Below are 25,470 nucleotides of genomic sequence, written 5' to 3' on the forward strand. Positions count from 1 at the left end.
AGCTCTCTCGTACAAACAGGCAGCATGTGGATCTGGCCTGCAGGCCAGCTTGCAGACCCTTGTGATCTGCACCAGTGATCTGCAGTGGGTTTGGGGGTATTCCAGGTTGGGGGTCGCTCCTGGTTGCGAGGCACCTTCATCGCCCCTCCCTCACCCTCCCTCTGTGCCCAGTTAACCTGGTTCATTGACTCTCCCCCGCGAAGCAGGACAGAAAGGTCAAGATTAGGGCCTGGAGCTCTCCCACGGAGCCAGGCCCTCCAGGGTTTCTCATCCTACAGCCCTCGGTGTGTAGCAGCCCACGCCTCGCAGCACCCGCCTCGCAGCACCCTCGGGCTCTTCCTCCAATCCTCCCCCCTCCCTCTCTCGCTCCTCCAGCTACTCCTCCCGCCCCCATCCTCTCCAACACCCATTCCCCTCCCGCCCCTCTTCCTCCCTTTCCCTTCCAGCTCCTCCTCCTCCGCCCCGCTCCCCCAGTTCCGCCTCCTGCAGCTCCTCCTCCGGGGCCTGTTGCAGCACTTTCCCACTCCACCTCCGCCTCCAGCTCCTCCTCCGTCAGCTCCGCCCCTCCAGCTCCTCCTACGAGGCCCGCGGCTGCGTCTTCCTGCTCTTCCCACCCCCGCAGCTCCTCCTCCCTCAGCTCCGCCCCTCCAGCTCCTCCTACCCGGCCCGCGGCTGCGTCTTCCCGCTCTTCCCACCCCGCAGCGCCTCCTCCCTCAGCTCCGCCCCTCCAGCTCCTCCTACCCGGCCCGCGGCTGCGTCTTCCCGCTCTTCCCACCCCGCAGCGCCTCCTCCCTCAGCTCCGCCCCTCCAGCTCCTCCTACCCGGCCCGCGGCTGCGTCTTCCCGCTCTTCCCACCCCGCAGCGCCTCCTCCCTCAGCTCCGCCCCTCCAGCTCCTCCTACCCAGCCCGCGGCTACGTCTTCCCGCTCTTCCCACCCCGCAGCGCCTCCTCCCTCAGCTCCGCCCCTCCAGCTCCTCCTACCCGGCCCGCGGCTGCATCTTCCCGCTCTTCCCACCCCGCAGCGCCTCCTCCCTCAGCTCCGCTCCTCCAGCTCCTCCTACCCTGCCCGCGGCTGCGTCTTCCCGCTCTTCCCACCCCGCAGCTCCTCCTCCCTCAGCTCTGCCCCTCCAGCTCCGCCTCCGGGACCCGCGGCTGCGCTTTCCCACTCTTCCCACCCCGCAGCTCCTCCTCCCTCAGCTCCACCGCCTCCAGCTCCTCCTCCCCCAGTCCCGTCCCTCCCGCTCCCCTCTCCCAGCTCCGCCCCTCCAGCTCCGCCCCCTCCAGCTCCTCTTAGCTCCGCTCCTGCCGGTGTCTGCCACTCGCGCTTTCCAGCTCTCGCCACAGGGTCCCGTGTTACCGCCGCCTCCGCCGCCCCGCGCCGCTTGGAGCCCCGCGCCTGACCATGCCCAACATCGTGCTCTTCAGCGGCAGCTCGCACCAGGACCTGTCTCAACGCGTGGCCGACCGGCTGGGCCTGGAGCTGGGCAAGGTGGTCACCAAGAAGTTCAGCAACCAGGAGACCAGGTGGGGGCCGGGCCGGGGAGGGCGCTGGGCCCGCGGCTCCGGTGCCGGGCCGGCGCCGGCGCTTACCTGGGACCCCCTCCGCGGCTGCCCGCTCCGCCTTCCGGGGCGGGACGGCCACTACGCGGCCTCCGCGCCACCACCGCGGCGTCCGGGAGAAGCCGAAGAGGGCGGCCCCAGCCCGGAAGAGCGACCTCCGGGCGGTCACAGGGCACGGGAGGAGGTGGGCGCAGCTGGCGGGAACCGCGGGGCACGCGGGGAGGGACGGCCCGGGGCGAGCGCGTTCCTGCCTGGCCGATCCCAAACCCCGTGCGCGCGAGGGAACGTCCCGCCCACGTCCCCAGCCCCGGCTGCGCGCTGGATTCGCCTGGGGCCGTTGAAAGTGCCTCTTACCCGCCCTGCCCCAGAGATTCCGGTCCGAGGGCTGCGGGGTCGGCTTTTTAAAAGCTCCCAGGTGACAGTCCTGAGCTGCCAGAGTGTAGACTTCTGAGTTCTCCAGAGGCTGTGGTCCTGCAAAGGGTTTAAAGAACCTGAGAACTCCAGGGCTCACGTGCTGGGATCCCTTGTGCTAACATTTCTGCTTCAGAGATGATGGACTTTTTCTTTTCAGCTTCTTCGTCTTCCTGGGACTCTGCTGTGTCCCGCAGCAAGGCCATGGCTTGAATGTAAGTGCTGCCCATGTCTCAGGTCCACAGGAAGCGGTCGCCTCTGTTCAGTTAAGTCAGGCTGGTGGCCCCCTCTGAAGCCGGACCAGCAGCTCCTTTTTTTCCACTTTCCTGAGTCCACGCAGCTCTTGACTAATTTCAAGTTGGTCCCATTTCTCCCCCCACTTAAATATCTTCCGCTGTACTCACTTACTGATCTTTTTTTTTTTTTAAGTTACCGATCGTTTTGATATCTTTGGCAAAGATTCAGTTCAGGCAACATTTCCAACAAGCGGTGCTGGAACAATTGTTGGCAGCTGCAAAAAAACCCAAAAAAGTCCATCCATACTTCCCACCATTTCAAAAATGAACTTGAAATGGATCGCAGGCCTAAATGTAAAACCTAGAACTAGAAATTTCTAGGAGAAAACATCGGAGGAGAATCTTGATGCCCTTGAGGTGGGCAAAGATTGCTTAGATACCGAGGGGTTATTATTATTACATGGAGAGAAGGTGGAGGTTGCTGTTTTCAGCTTGTTAGGATATGGGAAACCCTTATTCCAGGTGGGAAATCACCACTGCACAACCCTGATGATAATATAAGTGAAGAAACATTTGTGAATGAGTATCAGGTGGTGTTACTGCACGAGTCCTTCAGCTAAAGAATTCCACTTGGCAGAGTTTTATCCAGAGGTCTCGGAGGAAGTCCAGGGCTCTGGAGAAGGGTAGTGTATTTATGTTTGAATGCCACAATATCTGGCAGTCCTGTTCAAGTTGCAGTAGCTTTCAGAAGAATGGGATGATAGTTTGTCTCCTGGCGGCGGTGTCACATAAGTCAAGGAAAAATTTTTATTTGGTTTTGAGTATTTTATAACTACCACTCGATAATTAGAAATCATGAGGTGTCAGAAACCACTCAGCCTGAAGTCTGGGAATTGCTATATAGTTACATTTTATGTTTTTAATATCTAGACTATAAAAGGTTAACTTACTGACTTTTCTCTTTCCCATGAACTGTCTAGGCCCAGAGGTTGATTCTTTTATAAAGAGGACTCCCTGTATCAGATACTGCACTAGTGATCCGGTTTTTACCGTGTGGTCCTAGAGGTGAGAAGCAGAAGGGCAAAAGGAAGAGATAATTGATACAATTCATGTCCAGGGGCCCCTTCCTGAACCTCTCCCTGAACCAAGACGAGAAATCTGGTGTGGCGCCTGGTCCTCAACTCCTCCCATTACCCATTTTAAAAACACTAATTGGACACAGAGCCTCACGATTTTACCTTCTCATCTCTAAATTATTTAAGCTCTGCAGGGAGACGTTGGCTCCAGCTTTACAATTGACCACTGAAGTGCCACAGTGATGTCCTAGGACAGCACTGATGATGGTGTCTGAAAGTCTATTTTAACCCATTATGTTGGTCAGTTAACATGCCCAGAGCAGCTAGCTGGATCCTGAGACCCAAAGTTCTGGTTATCTGTTGTGTAAAAAGTCACCCCAGAGCTCAACGGCTTGAAACTAATTGTTTATTTGACTCTCAGACCTGCAGTTTGGACAGGGCTCAGCAAGGAAGGCTTGTTTCTGTCCTGTGTGGTGGCATCTGGGGCTGGAGGGTCCACTTCTAAGCTGGCTCACTCACATGGCTGGTAAGTTGGCTAGCTTTGGCCTGAGAGCTTGGTTAGGAACCTCAGCATCTCTCCCCACAGGGCTGCTGGAGCTTCCTTATTAGAGCGTGGAAACTGGGGTCCAAGCACAAGGATTCCAAAACACAGGAAGTGGCAGCTCCCAGTCTATTAAGGCCCGGGCCCCAAAGTCAGTGCATCGTCACTTCTGTCGCAGTGTTGTTAAGCACGGAGTCCTCCCAGATCCGGGGGAAGAGGCCATAGACTGCACTTCTTCATGGGAAAAGTGTTAGTCTGTGGCCATCTTTTAATTACCACACCCATTCGTTGGTGGCTCAGATAAACTCATCAGCCTTCTTATTTCAGGGTCAGTAAAGAGCAGTGGATGCTGCCTCCTGGCCACAGTGTTTAAGAGACCTAGAGTAAAAAAAAAAAAAAAGACCTAGGGTAAAGATCAGTCGTGACCATCTTTATGAGTAGAAGCAGGAATAGCTTTGGGGAAAAGTTGCCATGGTGATTGTATGTATTTTCTGTCTTCCCCTGGACTGCTAGTCATATGGGGATTGAGGTTCCTTAGAAAAACTAGGCCAGAGAAGCTGAAATTCGGGGCTTAAACAGTCATAACACCAGGAGTTGTTGGCAAACCTTTTCTGTAAGGGGCCAGACAACATTTTAGCCCTCGTGGACCCATGGTGGCTCTGCTGCTGTTAACGTCTTACAGTTCTGCAGGTTAGAAGTGCATCGTGGGTCAGTGTTCCTTTCTGGAGGCTCTAGGGGAGAATCCATTACCTGCTTTCCCAGCTCTCAGGGGCTGCCTACTTTGCTTGGCTCTTGGCCCGTTCTTCCATCTTTGGGACCAGCCACATAGCACGTCTCTGACCCTACGTCAGTCCTCACATCTCTTTCTCTGACCTCTTTTCTCTCCCTCTTCCATTTTTAAGGACCCTTGTAATCACACTGGGCCAACTAGAATAATCAAGGGTAATCTCCCTGTTTTACGGTCACCTGACTAGTAGCCTTAATTCCATCTGCCACCTTGCTTCCCCTTTGCCCTATAAACGAACATATATGTTCAAAGGTCCTGGGGAGGACCTTTGGGAGGCCATTATTCTGCCCACCCCATTCTCAGCTCACAGGCTATTATTGACCCCTGAGCTTTATGATACTGTGATTTCCAGATTGACTTCACCTCGCAGTTGATGTGATGTTCACGAAGGGATTACACGTAGCTCCTTGGTACTCAAGCTCGGAGGGAGTATGCAGAATTCGGTCTGTCACATGCTCATCCCGAGGTTGGCATCGTACTCTTTCCATCCATGGCAGAGCACGTGCGAGGTTAAGACCCACTGTTATCAAAACTCATTTTCAGATCCTGTCAACTTGAAAAATGGCATTTTTGTCTTCTCATTATTCTGTTTAAAGTTGAGTAGAAGCTTCCGTTGATTCAGATAGACTGCTATATGGTATTCGAAATGCTATTTGTGTTTACATTTTCTTTAGAAATAATTAGCTCTTTTAATGAAACAATACCATTGTGTATAATGGGTTTCTGATTGTAAGAGAAGGGATACAGGTAACTGTGTATGTATGCCAGTGCTGTGCTGACTCGTTCTCTTGTTGAACCCCCAGAATCCTGTACCTGAAATACAGAAGCTTTCTGGTAGGCAATTTTCAAAGACTTTAGCTCCTATTTGCTTTCTCAAGAAGCTACTGGAGGATGCCCACCAGTAAAACAAGGAAGTGCACCAAGAAAGGGTACAGAAAGTGGGAAATCGAGGGCAGGAAAGGGGTGGAAGCAATCCCCAGGAGACAGCTGTGCACAGCTGGAAAGAGAAGGCAGCTCAGGGAGAGACTCGGGCAGGCCGAGGAATGGAGATCACGCTCGAGGCCTTTGACGTTGACATTGTGGGATTTAGTTTGTTAGCCAAGTGTTGAGGCTGCCATTTGTATGCAGTACTCGGAAAACTTAGTAGTTGAAGAGGTTGGATAATTTCCTCCAGGGTAAACAGACCCCCAAAAGTTGTGCATAGAAGGGCAATACGAACTTGGTTTTCAGTTTACTGAATGACTCAGCTCTGAATGGCACTGACACAGTTAAAATTGTAGCTCTCAGATTTAGTTGGAAAATGCTGATCGATGTGAGGAAGATGGCAAGATGAGATGGGAAGGCTGCACACGGGTGCGGGCGACGGGATGGGGAGGAGATAGGGGTCAACACGTGACGCCTAGGATGAAAAATCCAGATGAACGGGCTTGCCTGGTGGCGCAGTGGTTGAGAGTCCGCCTGCCGATGCAGGGGACATGCATTCGTGCGCCGGTCTGGGAAGATCCCACATGCCGCGGGGTGGCTGGGCCCTTGAGCCATGGCCGCTGAGCCTGTGCGTCCGGAGCCTGTGCTCCGCAACGGGAGAGGCCACGACAGTGAGAGGCCCGCGTACCGCCAGAAAAAAAAAAAAAAATCCAGATGAAGCAATACAAACGTAAGGGAGGGACTTTGAAAATAAATATCTAAAGACCATGTCAAGAGTTGAAATTGGCTGCCTCTGCACTGTTTATTTGTTTTAAGCCTTACAGAACGGATTGGAGTTTTTTAAGCAATGTGTTATGTGTAACGTTAACGAAAGTGAAAAACTAAAATACAGTATTGAGCCAAAAAGAGTTAATGTAACAGGCCTGAGACAATTTCTGAAGAGCATATGGGATTCCCTCATATATGAAAAAGGTCCCTTTGCAAGGTGGCCCTTGGCTGGCCTCTGGGAGCTTAGCTTTTGTGAAGTTTCCCGCCATTCCCTGTGGGAATAGCTCACTGCTGAACAGTGTAAACCACGTGGTTAACACCGAGTCCCTGGCCCCCCGTAAAACCCCAGGCACTGAGTCTCTAATGAGCTTCCCCGGGGGACAGTGCTTCACGTGTGTTGTCACAGCTCGTTGCCGGGGGAATTCACACGTCCTCTGTGACTCCACGAGGGTAAGGACTCTTGGAAGCTTGTGCCTGGTCTCCCCAGACCTCGCCCGTGTGACTTTTCCCTTTGCTGATTTTGTTCTGTCTCCTCTCAGTGGAAGAAGTCATACCCTCGAGGACCACTGCCTGCCAAGTCCTAGGGAATCACAACCCTGGGGGTGGTCACAGGGATGCTTTCCTATTAATGGGTGGCATGTTCCTTCCCCTAGCGTCGAGATTGGCGAAAGTGTGAGGGGAGAAGATGTGTACATCATCCAGAGTGGCTGCGGAGAAATCAACGACAACCTGATGGAGCTCCTCATCATGATCAACGCCTGCAAGATCGCATCATCCTCCAGGGTGACCGCCGTGATCCCGTGCTTCCCCTACGCCCGCCAAGACAAAAAGGACAAGGTATGGGGGCGGGGCTCCTGTTGGAGGAACCTGCTCTGCCTTAACGGCTACATTGATTTTCTCACTTTGTACCTCTGAATCCCTGGGAAATGCCTGCTCTCTCCTGTCAGGATGGAGTAAATATGCCTTCTCTGGTTGGCTCTACCAAAGGTTTGTCTTTGGACCAGCCATCACGTTAATATTTGTACATATAGAAACAGATAAAGTGTATTTTTGCAGGTATGAAAATACCATTGCTATAATATAAAATTATTATACTTTACATATAATGAAAGTGGATGAAATTATTGTGTACCTTTGTGGTGGTGAATAGAACTAAAGTCACACACACACACACACACACACACACACCCTGGTGAGTATAAAACACTGGGGGAAGTCCTGAGCAGACCACTGGATTGTATCCATGTCGGGATCCCAGTTGTGATATCCTACCTTAGTTTTGCAAGATGTTACCGTGAGAAACTGAGGCAAGGGTGCACCATCTCAGCATTGTTTCTTACAGCTGCATATGAGTCTCCAGTTATCTCAAGATACCAAGTTTAATTTATACCATTATCTCTTTTTAACCTTGCAAGAGGAATGAAGTTAATATTGTTGAATTATTCTTTTTGTAACACTAGCACTGTAGGAGGCTTTGTGAGTTTCTAGAAAAACTGAAGAAGATACGGCCTCTGCCTTCAAGAAAAATCAGAGAAGTTGGAGTTGGAGGGGAACTTGAAAGGGGATTGTATTACTTTGCTGGGCCTGCGAAAACAAATGACCACAAACTGGGAGGCTTACTTAGAATGCCAGAAATGTACTCTCTCTCGCAGTCCTGGAGGCCAGATGTCAGAGGTCATGCTGCCAGCAGGCTGCAGTCCCTCTGAAGACTCTGGCAGAGCCTTCTTTGCCTCTTCCTGTTTCTGCTGGCTCCTGGCATTCCTTGGCTTCTGGTAGCATCATGTCCATCTCTGCCTGTCTTCACACGGCTGCCTTCCTGTGTCTCTGTATGTCCTTTTGTCTTTTATAAAAGGACAGTTACTGGATTTAGGGCCCGCCCTAATCCAGAATGAGCTCATCTGGATCTTCACCTTAGTTACATCTGCAAAGACCCGATTTCCACATGAAGTCACAGTCTGAGGTTCTGGGTGGACGTGAGTTTTGGGGATACCATTCAGGCCTCTATGGGGAGCAACTCTTTATTTTTTTTAATATCTTTATTGGGGTACAATTGCTTTACAATGGTGTGTTAGTTTCTGCTCTATAACAAAGTGAATCAGTTATATATATACATGTGTTCCCATATGTCCTCCCTCTTGCGTCTCCCTCCCTCCCACTCTCCCTATCCCACCCCTCCAGGCTGTCACAAAGCACCGAGCTAATATCCCTGTGCCATGCGGCTGCTTCCCACTAGCTATCTACCTTACTACGTTTGTTAGTGTGTGTATGTCCATGACTCTCTCTCACCCTGTCAAAGCTCACCCTTCCCCCTCCCCATATCCTCAAGTCCGTTCTCCGGTAGGTCTGTGTCTCTATTCCCGTCCTACCCTTATGTTCTTCATGACATCCTTTTTTTTCTTAAATTCCATATATATGTGTTAGCATACGGTATTTGTCTTTCTCTTTCTGACTTACTTCACTCTGTATGACAGACTCTAGGTCTATCCATCTCATTACAAATAACTCAATTTCGTTTCTTTTTAAGGCTGAGTAATATTCCATTGTATATATGTGCCACATCTTCTTTATCCATTCATCCGATGATGGGCACTTAGGTTGTTTCCATCTCCGAGCTATTGTACATAGAGCTGCAATGAACATTTTGGTACATGACTCTTTTTGAATTTTGGTTTTCTCAGGGTATATGCCCAGTAGTGGGATTGCTGGGTCATATGGTAATTCTATTTGTAGTTTTTTAAGGAACCTCCATACTGTTCTCCATAGTGGCTGAACCAATTCACATTCCCACCAGCAGTGCAAGAGGGTTCCCTTTTCTCCACACCCTCTCCAGCATTTATTGTTTCTAGATTTTTTGATGATGGCCATTCTGACTGGTGTGAGATGATATCTCATTGTAGTTTTGATTTGCATTTCTCTAATGATTAATGATGTTGAGCATTCTTTCATGTGTTTGTTGGCATTCTGTATATCTTCTTTGGAGAAATGTCTATTTCGGTCTTCTGCCCATTGGGGAGCAACTCTTAAGCTGTTGTCCGCCTTGTATTTTATGAATAGATGGTCGGTTCCGCGGGAATCCTTTCAGTTCCATATAACATAAATCCATAAAACATATATTTATGGACATTGAAATGTGAATTTCAGATAATTACCACGTGCCATGAAACGTTGGGGTGTGTGTTGGGGGGGGCTGTGTGTGTGTCTGTCACTTTGTGACTTGCCTTTAGCTTGTGAGCAGCCCAAACCTGAGGTCCCACCTGCTCCTGTGAAGCATATGACCTCCCACTTGTCATTTATGGAGCTGCTTTTATTCTAAACTTGATTTGCAAGTTTTATGTGTGTTTCAATTTATTTCTTGTGTCGCATCAGTGTAGTCTGTTGTCGTAGCTCTTCCTCCCGTTTGGGTGTTTCTATGGGCTTGTTCAGCATCTTGGTTCTTGTCTGTGTCATAGAGAAGCTCATATCCGGCTACCATTTCTCTTCCATGTAACGGGGTTTAGTAAATTCTGTATTCTGTCATTTGTCATCAGATTTTCCTTTTTTTTCTCGTAGCTTTTGCACTTGGCATGAAGATATTTGATACATTGCTTCTTCTTTGGTAAATTACTCCTTTTATTATTACTTGGCCCTTTCCCACTGTGTAACGATTTGGAACCCTAACTTGTTTTTTGGGTTTTTTTGTTTGGTTTTTGGTTTTTTCTTTTTTTTTTTAAACCCTAACTTTCTTTTTAACTGATACAAATATTGAGACGCCTGCATTTTTTGTTTGCAAGTATTTGATTGGCAGTTACCTCTTGTTCCAATATTGTATTTTCAAACTTTGTTTCTTATGTTTAATCATAATGAAGTCTTTGTCGCATAGAGAAACTAGCATGGTCTGCATGGCTGGTGTCCTTCCCCCACACAGGGGATGTGACGGTACTCCTGGCCTCTGGCCTCTACTTGCCAGGATTGCCCTCTGTCACCATGCTGATGAAGAGCCCTCCAGAGCACTTGAAGCCCCAGTGGGCTTAACTGTTCCCTAAAACCGTGTTGTTCAACTGTCTCTCGATCCATGTTCCTATTGTTGGACATTGAAATGGGTTTTCTTTTTTTTTGTGTGGTACGCGGGCCTCTCACCGTTGTGGCCTCTCTCGTTGCGGAGCACAGGCTCCAGACGCGCAGGCTCAGTGGCCATGGCTCACGGGTCCAGCCGCTCCACGGCATGTGGGATCTTCCCGGACCGGGGCACGAACCCGTGTCCCCTGCATCGGCAGGCGGACTCTCAACCACTGCGCCACCAGGGAAGCCCGAGATGGGTTTTCTTTTGGGGGCCATTTTGAGTACCAGTTTCTTTCCTTCCTTTCATTGATCCTTAGTCACTTTGCTGTAAGTGTGTTTCTTGGAAACAATATGGTAGCTGCTTTTCGTTTTTACTCCAATCAGACAGTTCCACGACTTTCTGAACTTAACCGCTGATGGAAGAGATAAGATGTGGTCACCATCAGCAACACAGAAGCAAGACCATGATAGCAGTTGAGAGATGGCACCAGTAGCAGCAGAGGGAATCTGGAGTTCAGAAATGGTGCGCCTTATTGTTGGAGAAAGCTGATAGCAAAAAAGGAATCACAGAGGGCTGTGTTAGTTTCCAATTGCTGCTGTAGTAAATTACTATAAGCTTGCTGGCTTCAAACAACAGAAATGGATTCTCTCATAGTTGTGGAGGCCAGAAGTTGAAAATCAAGGTGCGGCAGGGCCATGCTCCGTCTGGAGGCTCTAGGGAAGGATCCTTCCTTACCTCTTCCAGCTGCTAGCAGCTGCCACGTTGCTTGGCTTGAGGCCGTATCCCTCTGACTTCCGCTTCCATCTTCACGTGGCTTCTCTTGCCTCTGTCGGATCTCCCTCTTTAAGGATACATACAGTAGCATCCAGGGCCCTCTGGGACAATCTCCCCATCTCAGAATCCTTAGTAAAACCACATCTGCAAAGGGCCTCTTTCGAAATAAAGTAACAGTCACACAGGCTCCAGGGGTTAGGACCTGATATCTTTGGGGCCACCATTCAGCCCACTCCAGGGGGCCTTGATAGGTCACTGATGTGTGAATAAGTGGGTATTTAGGGACAGTTCAAGCTTTGAGATAGTGTCATTATTACATCATTTATCATCTAAGTCAGGCTACTTGAGAGCTTGAAAGGGGATTCTGTGAATAATGATGCCAGGAAACAAGTGTTCACCCAGCTGTCCCAGGTGAGTCTGACTCTTGACCACCCTTTGTAGAGCCTGGCTCTTTGGGACTGACCTCGGAGGCGGCCAGGACATGTCGATTGTTCTGGCACCATCATTTCTGACCTATCTCTAGTCAAGCTGACTCGTGTTGCAGTAAGGAGAGAGACTGTTTCTCTCACCATGCTGCTCGAAAGGGAAATCTTTAATTTTGTCTGTCATTTGAGGTGTGCTTTTGGACTTTTTAAATTGTTGCTAATAACTTTTCTAACTATTCATTTCTTTCCCTAGACCAACTGGGCTGGCTTTGTATCAGGAAACTTTTGAAATGAGGGTAACAAAGGATTTAGTAAGCACCTTAGAGAAATGGCCTGAGCCTATATGTAATTCATGTACCAGCCAGGGCTAGTGATGAGGAAACCCAGGGTGATGGGGGAAAACACTTCTCCCCGCTTTTGGCTTCACTTAGGTAGGCTAAAGGCCACGTAGTGTTCGAATGTGATGGGAAGTCGTCGGCCACACTTGTTCTATGGGCTCAGAAAGAAATTCTCCTCCTCAGCCACTGGAGGAGCCCTGGGGAGCCCCACAGACTTGTCCTTTCCTTCCCATAGGACTGTACTGTCTATGGCATCTAAGAAACAATGGAATTCTGCGCAGTCGATCTATTTAGAGTTACCTGCAAAGAAGCGCAGAAAAAGCTAGAGCCTTTTAACCAGATTCAAAGCTTGTTTCATTATTTTTAACCTCACTGCTTGTTTTTAAGCAAGTGCTGCACATCTGTCAAATTTTATTTTTGCTTTTATTTCTATGTGCAAGAAACCAGGGGCAAGTTCTGACAGTGAAGGAAAGGTTTCATGATGACACGTCAGCACAATGTAATACTAACATGGAAAAAAGATGACAATATAGTATTCATTGTAAAAAGTGTGGTGCAGAGTGGTCTGAGTATTGGGGTAAGACTTTGGAGTCAAGTGGACTTGGGTTTGACCTTTAGTGCCATTACTTACTCTTGTTCCGTTGTGTCTTTAGTTTCCTCCTCTGGAAGTTAAGGATGGTATTTGGTACTATTTATAAAGTGCTTGGCACACAAGTGGGCAGACTCTTTCCCAAAAGAACCAGGTGTCAGATTGTTGAGGCTTTGTGTACCACTGGGACTCTGTTGAAATCGCTCCACTTCACCATTTGGTGTGAAAACAGCCATATTTAATATGTAAACAAAGGGGTATGGCCGTGTTCCAATAAAACTTTATTTATGGACATTGAAATATGAATTTCACATACTTTTCAAATGTCACAAAATATTGCTTTTGATTGGTCTTCAACCACTTTAAAACCTAAAAACCATTCTTAGCTCACAGGTTGTGAAGAAACAGAGCATGGGCTGTCTTGGCCCATGGGCACCAGTCCCCTGACCTGTGCTATAGTGGGTGGTCAATAATTGCTAGTTTCCTTCCCTGCTAAAAACCGTATGATGTGGGCACAGCTGGAAATAATTACTTTTGAGGGGGTAGAAGACTTGGAGCTTTTTTTTTCCCCCCAAATTTTCAAGGTTATATTCTATTTTCAATGATCAAATAGTTTCTTTTGATTGCTTAACTGGAAAAATTGAGGACAGTTGTACTGACACAAATTTCTACAATCTTGTCAATTTTTAAAGCCTGTGAAGTTTACACTTTTTAGAGGGGCAGCAGCCGATACATTAAATAAAATCTGGACTCTCTGGAGAGTCTTTGTCGAGGTTGGGCTGGCTCACAAAATATTTGACCTTTATCCGTTTTTCATTAGGGGAGTCGAACGTTTTATTTTCGGTTGCTGTACCTTGACTACCTTTGTTGAAATGTCTTACAAATTTTTCTGTCTTGGCTATAAAGTCAGTTGAAACTTGTGGATCATTTTTCCTGCAAGATGCAGTTGGGGGTTGAGGCAAATTGCGAAAAATGGTCCAAAAACCAAATTTGAAAACAGAGTTTGAAGAAGGAGATCAGAAAGTATGAATTTAAAAATTACCCCTGTGCTTTGGCTCTCAGAAGTAAGAAATGCTCAACGCCATGGAGAGAACGCTATGGAGAGCAGAGGACTCTTTTCGTAGGTTATCAGCTTAGAGAAAGAGCCCCAAATTGATGAGCATTGTGAGTCAGATTCCCAGCTATCGATTTGTTCTTTTAATTATCTTGGAATTTTGTTAGACTCAATAATTCTCATAGTTAGTGAGGTGAATGACTAAGCCTCGGAAACTTGTTGTTACAGAGATCCTGTTATTAAATATTTATCGAAGAACTGTCGTATGCAAGATACAGAGCCGGGACTGCAGGTGATGTGGAAATCTCCAAAACCAATTCTTTGCCCTTGAGGGACGCGTAGTCTAGTTGTGAATTATGCATCCTACGTAAAATATCTTCTGATGTCAGTCTTTAAGCAGGCGGCATAAGGTGGTCCCATATGGTGGGGACCAAATGCTGTGTCCCTTTAGAAGGGACAGATCATTTCTCTCTAGATTTCTCGGAGTACCTTAAAGTTTGGAGATTGGAACCAGATCTGGAGGATCAAACACATTGGGTCTGCAGAGATGGGGGTGGAATAAGGGTAAGGTGGGTGTGCAGGTGTAGATGGCAAGGCTTAGAGTGTTCTCCGGAAGAGGGAGAGAGCGGGCCCAGTCCCCACTGCGGGGAGGACCCCTCCTGGAGGCGCAGGGATGGCGGTGGGGCAGACCAGGTCTTAGTAGCTAGAGCCGCGCTGGCGGGAGGGCTTTTTATCCCAAAGGCAACGTGGACCAGAGCAGGGGAGCTAACACGATGAAAACGTGACTTAGTTGAGCAGGTTGAACAATTTTTAAAAAATTAGAAAACTGTTTCCCCATAATCTCACTTTCTAGAAACATCTACTGGTAACATTTGGGCTGTTTCCTCTCATTCTTTGTGTGTGAAAAAATATGTGTGTATGTGTGTGTGTGTGTGTGTGTGTGTGTGTGTGTGTGTGTATTATCATCAAGTAATAGGTTTCTTTTTTATAAAAGAATGGTGTTATTAGAGAAAATAAAAATAATCTGTTCACATTGTGATATAATTCCTGTGTGTTTTTACATGAATATACTGTGTGTGTGTGTCTGTGTGTGTGTGTGTGTGTGTGTGTGTGTCTGTGTATTTAACATCATTTGTTACTATTTTGAATGAAATCTTTTTTGTTTTCAGCTTTGAGATATAATTGACATGTGACATTGTAAGTTTGAATGAAATCTTCTATTAAGCTTACATTTCCTTTTTTGTGGTGTATAGGAATAACACTGTTTACAGCAAAATGCTGAACTCTTTCCCTAGGTCTAATCATGCCTCTATAGTCCCTTGGATTGTTTTGATGTGGACAGAGTTACTGTCCGTTGTTTATGGTGTGGAACCTAAAGCTATGGAGAAGTTGGGTACCTTCAGAGAGGATACGGTGTCACGCTGTGTGTGTTTCTCTGAATATCAAATTATCCATCACCTTAAGGTGTTCGTTCTTGGATATGGTTTTTGTCGAATTTGTAACAGCCTTCGCTCCCAGCTGTAGTGCAGAAACTTGTCTTTAGGGCTGGCCTTGGCCTTCAGGGCTCTGCAGGATGCGCCCCTGCCTCTCTCCCGGCATGCCCTCACATTCTGTCCTGGACCACTGCCTGTAGCCACGCTAGGATTCGTTCTGTCCCTGGATATGATCTCAGCCACCATGACGTCACATGGGCTGCTCTTGCTGCCACACTGGTCTCCCGCTTCTGCTGGCCTCGCCTTAAAAAGCACTTTCCTCAGAGGGGCCTCTGACAACCAGTGTCTTTTAACTTGATGTCCTTCATGCTCTTGTCTGTCTGTCTGTCTCTCTTCCGGGACCTATTATTCTGCACAGTTGTCACAATTGGAATTATATAAATTGTGATGTTACATGTATTTATGTTTAATTATTTGCTTCTTTGATATTTGTTTTCTATACCCAGTGTCAGGCACACTGTCTCACAGTAGTAGATGTAAATAATTAATATTTGGTGAATAAAACGGGATGAGTATCTTTTGCTATTATAACCTATAACTTTCTTTATTAATAATGAAGTCATTTAAATTACTAAGTTTAAATTATTGAAGTATTAATTTTGAATTATTAATGTTAATTTTCTTCAAGTGTAATAAAGCATCTGTGATTCCTCTTCTGTAAATCTTAGTGGGAGAAATCTGAAGGTCTCCATCTCTCCCCTGTTATAAAATCCGTGCCTTTATATTTTAGAGTCGTGCTCCGATTTCGGCGAAACTCGTGGCCAATATGCTCTCGGTGGCTGGGGCGGATCACATCATCACCATGGACCTGCATGCCTCTCAGATCCAGGTTCCAGCATTCTCTTTGTTGTCCTTGGTTATGGTGGGGGCTTAGTGCAAGTGGTTAAATCCTAATGCCCTGTTAAGTTAAATAATTTTTGAAGGAGGTAACACTGCGTGTGTTTTTAAGTTTGTATATGGCAACTCTTGGATTTTCATCTTTTTTACTGAACTTAGAAATATATTTAATGTTGATATTGCCTGTATCCAGCACCACTTTCCCTCTACTCACTTTTGGAGGAGCAGGAATGGCTTCTTGGTAGTAAACTCTATAATTCCATCTCCACTTCTGGAAGATAATTAGAATGGGAGAGTCGTAATGTAGGTTTTTTAAAACTCTTCATAACATAGTTCCGTAATCTGGTAAACAGGCCAAATTACACTATGCATACTCTGTGATATAGTGAATGTTGACTTATTTGGCTTATAATAAGCTGTTTAAGAAACAGCAAATCTCTCACCCATTGATCTACAAAGCCATTCTCCTATTCCTTAGGATAGAGCTGATCATAAGATAACAGACCATGTCCCCGTATTGAACTGAAATCTGCTTCTGGAACATATCTGTCTTTTGATTTAATTCTGTTTGAATTAAGAAAAGGGCGTCTGCACAGACATAGAAAAACGGTTACCAAAGGGGAAAGGTCGGGGGGGATAAATTAGGAGCTTGGGATGAACAGATACACACTACTATATATAAAATAGGTAAACAACAAGGTCCTACTATATAACACAGTGAACTATATTCAGTATCTTGTATAATGGAAAGGGATCTGAAAAAAAATATATACATATATATATACATACATATATATATACACACACATATATATATATACACACACACACATATATATATATAAATAGCTGAATCACTTTGCTGGACACCTGAAAGTAACACAACCTTGTCAGTCAACTATACTTCAATTTTAAAAAAAGAAAAAAAGGGGAGTCAGTTGAAAAGGCTTCTTTTGAATAAAAAATTCAAGTTTTATCTCATGAAAGAGATCTTTTTAAAAACCCCGCAATAATGTGACACCCGCTTCTCCCCTTAGGGTTTCTTTGATATCCCCGTGGATAACTTGTACGCGGAGCCCGCGGTCCTGCAGTGGATTCGGGAGAACATCACCGAGTGGAGAAACTGCATCATTGTTTCACCTGACGCCGGGGGCGCCAAAAGGTACTGCACAGGCCCAGGCGGCACGAGGCAGATTTAGATTTGTGTGTTTGCCGACTGCTTTTTCCTTTCCGTATGTGTTAGATAAGGAAGCATGTCTTCAATTACTGAACAGTTTATTTTGCAAATAAGCAAGTAAATAGCCAACAGGCTTCACCTCCAGAGCAGAGAGCTATCATCTTTAACATTTCATCATTCATGAAAGAAAAAAGAATACACACAGACGTTTGGTTTCAGCAAAGAATGTTTTGAGGTCTTTTTTGTTTTTTGTTTTGCAGTACGCGGGCCTCTCACTGCTGTGGCCTCTCCCGTTGCGGAGCACAGGCTCTGGACGCGCAGGATCAGCGGCCGTGGCTCATGGGCCCAGCCGCTCCGCGGCATGTGGGCTCTTCCCGGACCGGGGCACGAACCCATGTCCCCTGCATCGGCAGGCGGACTCTCAACCACTGCGCCACCAGGGAAGCCCTGTTTTGAGTCTTTTAAGTTTTCATTTCTGATTATAAAAGCAATGAGCCTAATTGGAAAATAAGGCTTTTACTTAACAACACGATTGACCAAGCTAGTTCTTCTTACTACGAACATTTAGAAATGGAAGCCAAAATAGAACAATTTTAAAATGCGTGTCCGCAGAGCAGCCGGAAAGAAAGGGAGATGTCTGTGGCCCAGAAATAAAGGAGGCTGACAGCCGCGCTCAGGGTGGCCTGGGGTATGGGTGTCAGATCCAGGAAGAGGCGGGTGGCTTGGGAGAGGCTATAATGCCCTCGTGGGGTCCTCCAGAGAGAACGGAGATGGCAGGGAGACCCCTCCCTGCAGCCTGGGGAGGAAAGCCAGTCTTTCCCGATGCTGGGAAAATTGACTCCAGGCCACAGAGCCACAGCCGAGGGAGAATTCCACAAGCCCAGCTGTTCAGTAAGCACTCCGCGCTGAAGACCACCTCATTGTGCCTGACTATCCCAGTTAGGAAGCCGAGGGGGCGCAGCCCACCAAAAGCCGGCGCCTGCAGATAACAGGGCGGCGGGCAGCCAGCCCCGTGGGCTCAACAGGACAGTTACTGGGCTGTAAAAGGAGGATGCTGGACAGAAACTGACATGGCACTAAAAGCATCAGAGCACAGGTGCACTGAATGGCGTAAATAATGGTACTGAGTAGCAAATCCAGAGGGCTTTACAGAGACTCAAGGAATTAAAGAGCAATCAGTACAGACAGTTGAGGATCGGGGTGAAGATGATGGAACGCTGATGCAGAGTGCTTTACTGTGCTCCGAGACTCTGAGTCAGAGTCACCCTGTAGAACTGTGCAGCTGCAATCTGGTGGGGAGAAGAGCGGAATGAAGTTTTAATGCCCGGGCAGGGGCCTCCGTCAGGGAGGGAGAGGTGAAAGAGAGCTCCGTCCACCAGTCCTGTGAGAAAGCAAGGAAGCTCGTAAGTCTGTGCACGCTAGTAAACCTGCCACGAGAGAGTGGTGACCATCAAGCTTGGGGACAACTTTAAAATGCAAATACCCATCCCTCATCCCTTCCACAGCCAAGCTAAGGACCTAGAATCGAACTTAAACGCTCCCCTTCGGGTGCAAGCAACCCAGAGTGTTGTCTGCTTAAGGCAACAGGGGAATGAGAGCAACGTTTTGGAGTAATTTCTCTTGGAAATGCTTGCAGTTACTTAGAAACTTACTGAAGTCACACAGTGGCATCTGCAGGCGAATGCACTGGCCTGCTCGAAGGTTAGAGGTGAGCAAGTGGGTTGAGAGGGAGCATAAGGCGGAACTTGTTTTTAGTAACAGCTTTATTGAGATGTAATTCACATACCTCCAGTTCACCCATTTAAAGTGCGCAGGTCAGTGGGTTTTGTGTATTCAGAGTTAGGCATCTGTCACCACTGTCTAATTCCAGAACATTTGCAGTCACTCCCCACTCCCTCTCCCTCCAGCCTGTGGCCACCACTAATCTCCATTGTGTCTGGGGAATTGTCTCCCTGGGGGGTTCATATGGATGGATCATAAAATAAGTGGCTTTCATGTCAGGCATATTTCTTTTTTTGACCAGAACAACTTAGTTTGATAGCTAACAGGCCAAAAGAATAATAGATTCCACAAACTTGTGTGGCCTTGTGTTTTTCCATCCCAACCCTATTTTTTTTTTTTTTTTTTGTGGTACGCAGGCCTCTCACTGTTGTGGCCTCTCCCGTTGTGGAGCACAGGCTCCGGACGCTCAGACTCTGTGGCATGTGGGATCCTCCCAGACCGGGGCACGAACCCGTGTCCCCTGCATCGGCAGGCGGACTCTCAACCACCGCGCCACCAGGGAAGCCCCCAACCCTATTTTTTATGTATAGGGTGATGTCTCCCATTTCCTTCTTGAGGGGCCTCTATTCTTCCCAAAGTCAGAATTATGCTTCTCAAACATATACCCCCTCCTTTTTATTTCACACAGATGATGTTATGCTGCACATACTTCTTTGCTGTTTTTTTTTTCAAAGCGTGTTCCGCCTTAGCAATGGTTCCCCAGCTGTGCAGTAGGTCTGCCTTCTTGGTTTTCACAGCTGGCCCTTGGGTGCGGATGTAGTGATTGCTTTAACCAGTCTCACGTTCCTCATTAGTAGGTGCTATTGTTTATGTTCTTAGGCACATTCCTGCAGCACGACACTCACTTTCACATTTCATATACTTGTACAAGTAGGATGCGTTCTTAGAACTGCTGTTGCCAAGTCCAGGGGCATGAGCTATTTAGGTTTTGATGGACAGGGTCAAAATTTGGTCTTTGAAAGAAGATAGGCTTCCCTGGTGGCGCAGTGGTTGGGAGTCCGCCTGCCAATGCAGGGAACATGGGTTCGAGCCCTGGTCCGGGAGGATCCTACATGCTGAGGAGCGACTGGGCCCGTGCGCCACAACTGCTGAAGCCCGCGCGCCTGGAGCCTGTGCTCTGCAGCAGGAGAGGCCACTGCAATGAGAAGCCTGCGCACCGCGGCGGGGAGTGGCCCCCACTTGCTGCAGCTAGAGAAAGCCCGCGTGCAGCAGTGAAGACCCAGTGCAGCCAAAAATTAAATAAATGAATAAATAAATTAATTTAAAAAATATATGAACTCAAAATTCAAGTATAAAAAAAAAAGAAAGAAGATAGACCATTGGGATTAGCAGATAAAACTACTATATATAAAATAGATAAACAACAAGGATCTACTGTATAGCAGAGGAAACTATATTCAGTGTCTTGTAATAAACCATAATGGAAAAAAGTCTGAAAAAGAGTATATAAATATATATATATGTATAACTGAATCACTTTGCTGTACACCAGAAGCCAACACAACATTGTAAATCAAGTATACTTCAATTTAACAAAAAGAAGATAGGGCTTCCCTGGTGGCGCAGTGGTTGAGAGTCCACCTGCCGATGCAGAGGACGCGGGTTCGTGCCCTGGTCCGGGAAGATCTCACATGTCGCGGAGCCGCTAGGCCTGTGAGCCGTGGCCGCTGAGCCTGCGCATCCGGAGCCTGTGCTCCGCAATGGGAGATGCCACAACAGTGAGAGGCCCGTGTACCGCAAAAAAAAAAAAAAAAAAGAAAAAAGAAAAAAGAAGATAGACCAGTTGACATTCCCAAGTATGATGCCAGTGACTTTGTACACAGGCTTGCTTACACAGCAGATGATCGGACTTCTTTTACTTTACAGATCGGCTGAGTTATACATGGCATCTCCTCCTGTAAATGGCAGTTGCGTGCATAAGGCTGAGCGCTCCTTCTAGCACGTTTATATTCTGTTCATACCTTTTGCATGTTCTGTCAGCTGGAGGCCTCTTCCTCTGGCTTGTTAGGAGTTCTGTGCAGGCAGGAAATGACATCTTTGCTTCTCGTGTGTAGCAACTAAGTCCCCAAGTTTTTCATTTCTTCCCTTTTTGTATTTTTCTTCTCTGCAAGACTTTTAAAACATACTTATGTACTCACATTTATCTCTGTTTCACATTATGGCTTCTGGGTTTATGAAGGATCACCCTTAACATTTTTCTTCTCCCATGATTTCATATGTTTTAAGGGTTGCTTTTTTCCTTTTTAATGTTTTGATTTTTCTTCCATCTGAAATTTGTTTTGGAATAAAGAGTGAATTAAGAATCCAACTCCCCCTGTCCCCAGCTATCTGAATTGTCCCCAGAACTATTCAGTAATCAATTTTTCTCACATTGATTTGAAATACCATCTTTTATTATATAGCAGGCTCCCCTGTCTACTTGCCAACTCCTGCTCAAAAAATGCAGAGTCAGCTAGCCAGAGGAAGTGGTCAGCAGCAAGATGCTGCTTTTGTTCAGATCCCCTTCAGAGTAGTTCCGCTCCGATCACCCCTGCTCCGCTCTGCCGGGAGAGGCACGCTTTTTAGGGGCGTGCATTTCAGGTTTTTTGTCACCTCCATTCCTCACCAGTTTTTGCTACACATCCTTGTCATCCTCATATCCTGGAGTAAGCTGTTCCCCAACCGACAAAATAGCCTCGCAGGTAACGTATGATACGTACAGTTGACATTATCTGTGGCTTCTTTGTTTGATGCAAGAAGTCGTATTTCACCAAGAAAAATAGATATCTATCTGACAAATTGGAACTTGTTGTCGTAGAAAAAACTTTGAGGCTTGATTTGTTCCAGGTACAAGTTAGTTATCTCCACAAAACTTAATATCGCCACAAGAGGTCACTTGTGGGTAGAAAAAAAATAAATCTTAGGAAACACACCACTGTTGAGATAGTCAATATTAACGTAAAACTGGTCTGGGAAGTTGGTGAAACTAAATAATTCAGATTTGACTTTTTTCTCTTTTCTTTTAAAGAGAATGTAATAGTGTATCCGGAAGAAATGGAAATCAAACTATGTATTATTTTTGTCCTAGCTTTTTCCACCCAAGATTTCTATATGATACAGCGTCTCAGCATCGTATGTTAGGAATAGGTATTAAGTCTCAGTTATACACCAGGAAAAGAAGAGTTGGAACCTGCGGAGAAATAGGAATGTTCTCGCAACCCAGGGGGCTTTTTGTGGGATGTTTTCCTTTATTCTCTGCTTCTGATGTTACCATTGGGTACCTGCAGTGGCTGGAGCTCCCCCACTCATGTTCCACGCCTGTCCCCACCCCCCAAAACCGCATAGCTCAGCTTCTTTCCCACGCAGGCCTCGGCGCCCCCTGATGGTGTGTTTGTGTACAGGCTTAGGAGAGCGGATCACATGGCAGAACGCAGGTTATGCTTGGACTTGAGTTGCTTCAAACTTCAGCCCCAATGGTGGCGCTTCCCCGCCGCACCGAGATCTTCCTGGTCCTTACAAATAAACAGAATTTTAATGTATACGCACATACATAAGGTGTTCAAGAGTCTTTCTTGGGAAAACCTGTCTTGTGTTCTGAGAAACTAGCTTTCCTTAATGGGAGTTTAAATGGCTTATCTTTTATGAAATTGGCATATAGATCGTAGTATATGTTTTAGGGCGATTATGGGGCAAAATCTTGGTCAGCATTCAAATTCTATTTAGTTATATATATGCCACAATTAAAAAAATACTTGTTGAATGTTCTCCGAAACAAGCAGGGGTAACCTGTGGTACACAGCCCCCTTCATGCTGCGCTCTTGGCCCCAGAAAGTGGGTTCCTCTCAGCGCCTTGGCCACACTTGGCTTGATCAGAGCACGCATGGGGCGCCACTCGTGGTTGCCAGCTGAGGAGGACGCAGTGAATGGGACCACGACTTAAAAAGTGTCCAGAGGTTGCATCCTCCAGTCGCTGCATACTAAATTAGGGTGTGTGAGTGTGTATGTTTTGGTCCCTCGATAAAAAGTTTTTCAGCTGAATTGCATCAGGAGTGACCGTCATTTCAAAAAGTGAAACGGGAAAATCTTCATGTCACCTTATGTCTATGGCGTTATTTTGCACTGTTTCATCATTGAAATCTATTCTTCACAGGAAAAATCTGGAATGTTCCGGGCTTACTAGCAAGCCTGGCCTGCCACCTTCTCCTCCTTTTGCCAGTTCAGGCCTTTCAGAGCTGATGACTTTTGAGCATTTGCCCTAGTTGTGCAGAGGCCTGGACTGTGATTACTGTGTCCGGAGGCCTCGCGTCCCGTGAAGCCCGTTGTCCTAAGCGTACAGGTTACATGGCTGCGCTCACCAGGACTTTGTCCCCGCTGGCTGGTCCCTACGCTGTGCAGTTAGTATTTTCTAAATAACTTGCTTTTAGTTGTGCCCCTGACTTTAAAAGGTACCCACGAGGGCTTCCCTGGTGGCACAGTGCTTGAGAGTCCGCCTGCCGATGCAGGGGACACGGGTTTGTGCCCCGGTCCGGGAGGATCCCACATGCCGCGGAGCGGCTGGGCCTGTGAGCCATGGCCGATGGGCCTGCGTGTCCAGAGCCTGTGCTCCGCAACGGGAGAGGCCACAGCAGTGAGAGGCCCGCGTACCGCAAAATAAATAAATAAATAAATAAAGGTACCCACGAACACTAACCTGTTGAGTGTCAGCTGCTTAGCCAGGAGTTTTAGCCCATGGTCAAGGCGCCCTGGCTTTCTTCCCCAGCTGCCACAAATGCAAGGCCACATCCTAGCATGTTTCTCCCCTTGCGTCGTTTAATACATATCCCAGACCAGGCCTGGCTTTGCAAGGGAGGCCTGATTCTTGCATTATCTTGTGTATGGCTGGTCACGACAGTCCTAAAATACAGCTATGAAGAACACAATTTTTTTTGTATTGACAGTGTTTGATGTATCTGTGTCTTTTTTTTTTTTGTAATGAATCTAGAGTTTTTTAATATAATTTTGGGAATACGTTTTCAGAATTAGTCTAATTTTTTTCCCTATCTATATTCTTTAACTTTTAATTTTATATTGGAGTATAGTTGGTTAACAGTGTTGTGTTAGTTTCAGGTGTACAGCGAAGTGATTCAGTTATACATGTATCTATTCTTTTTTCAGATTCTTCTCCCATCTAGGTTGTTACAGAATATTGAACAGAGTTCCCTGTGCTGTACAGTAGGTCCTTGTTGGTTATCTATTTTAAATATAGCAGTGTGTACATGTCACTCCCAAACTCCCAATCTATCCTCCCTGCCACCTTCCCCCTGCTAACCATAAGCTTGTTCTCTAAGTCCGTGTCTGTCTGTGTCTTTGAGCAGGGTCACGTCAATCGCAGACAGGTTGAATGTGGAATTTGCCTTGATTCACAAGGAGAGGAAGAAGGCAAATGAAGTGGACCGGATGGTGCTGGTGGGCGACGTGAAGGACCGCGTGGCCATCCTTGTGGATGACATGGCCGACACATGTGGCACCATCTGCCATGCTGCGGACAAGTATGCGTGTGGTTTGGGACCACTGAGGAGAGCGTTAGGGCGTCTCATTAAGAAAGGAAGAATGTCAGCTGTTAAAAACTAGGCTCACTTTTCCTAATTATTACTGATAGCTTAGTAGTAGTTTTTCAGACCAAAGTCGATTCTAGGCCTATTTTTTTTTTTCTCGGTAGGGAAAAAACTGTGGTCCTTTATGGCCTGGTTTTCATTTTCAAGGTTGAACTTTCAGTGTATTTTTAAAGAAGTTCAGAGAAGGTGCTTCTCCTGAAACTGAGCACAGGAGGAAGAAGACAGTCTTTCGGCCTCTTCAGGCCCTCGCTTCCTTGGCTTGCCTTCACTCCGGCCTTCTCAGCGTTGGCTTCCAGGGACTTAGAGCTGGGCTGTTCTGCGTGGGAGCCACCACCCAGCCATGCACGGCTGCAGAACGCGTGGACTGTGGCCCGTCTGACTTGAGATGTGCTGGGAGGGTAGAATGCACAGCCGGTTTCAGAGACAGAACAAAACAAAGAGTGTATAATACCTCAGTTTTGTGTATTGATTGTATGGCAACATGGTGACATTTTGGCCTTACTCTTTTAAACCTGGGCAGTTTTGTTCCCTGGGAGACATTTGACAATATCTGGAGACATTTTTGGTTGTGACAACTGAGGGGACGGGTGTTGCTGTTGGGTAGAGGCCAGGGATGTGCTGCACAGCAAAGAATTATCCGGGCCCAACGTCAAGGCTGATAATCCCTGATTTAAGGGAATGTAAAGTGTTTGGCCAGCACATACCTTAAAAGATCCTGTTTTAGACTGATAAATGTGAGTGAAATTGGTTCCCTGTTTTCCTTTATGGAACACACTATTGCTTTTAAATTCACACTGAGGGGAGAATGCTTCAAGAATATTTGTGTGCACTTAGTTTTTTTCTCTTTTATTTTATAGGCTACTCTCGGCCGGAGCCACCAAAGTTTATGCTATCCTTACCCATGGGATCTTCTCTGGGCCAGCTATTTCCAGAATAAATAATGCCGCCTTTGAGGCTGTTGTTGTGACAAACACTATTCCCCAAGAGGACAAAATGAAACACTGCTCCAAGATTCAGGTACTGGCTACACTGCAGGCAGAGCCTCACATCTTGTGTGTGTGACCACTTGCTAAGCAGATGTCAGTA

General features: G+C 46.9%; 1 protein-coding gene across 4 annotated transcripts in view; it reads left to right on the top strand.

The window, feature by feature from the left end:
- The first annotated feature begins 1,041 nt into the window (after nucleotides 1-1,041).
- The window catches only part of PRPS2 (phosphoribosyl pyrophosphate synthetase 2), a 137,698-nt gene continuing 113,269 nt past the window's right edge, over nucleotides 1,042-25,470 (top strand). The window contains exons 1-6 of one of the 4 annotated variants that reach the window (XR_004348100.1): nucleotides 1,042-1,524; nucleotides 6,957-7,140; nucleotides 15,746-15,844; nucleotides 16,890-17,014; nucleotides 24,145-24,318; nucleotides 25,242-25,401. Coding sequence is in view for 2 of the 4 variants with exons in the window: in XM_032620189.1 (XP_032476080.1) it covers nucleotides 1,403-1,524; nucleotides 6,957-7,140; nucleotides 15,746-15,844; nucleotides 16,890-17,014; nucleotides 24,145-24,318; nucleotides 25,242-25,401 (864 nt within the window). In the remaining 2 variants the exon portion in view is untranslated. Of the gene's footprint in view, nucleotides 1,525-1,680; nucleotides 1,745-2,150; nucleotides 2,187-6,956; nucleotides 7,141-15,745; nucleotides 15,845-16,889; nucleotides 17,015-24,144; nucleotides 24,319-25,241; nucleotides 25,402-25,470 lie in introns of those variants that run through there. The other 3 variants (XM_032620189.1, XM_032620190.1, XR_004348101.1) reach the window with 3 other exon arrangements.

Source organism: Phocoena sinus, chromosome X, assembly GCF_008692025.1.
Source record: "Phocoena sinus isolate mPhoSin1 chromosome X, mPhoSin1.pri, whole genome shotgun sequence".
NCBI classification, from domain to species: Eukaryota; Metazoa; Chordata; class Mammalia; order Artiodactyla; family Phocoenidae; genus Phocoena; species Phocoena sinus.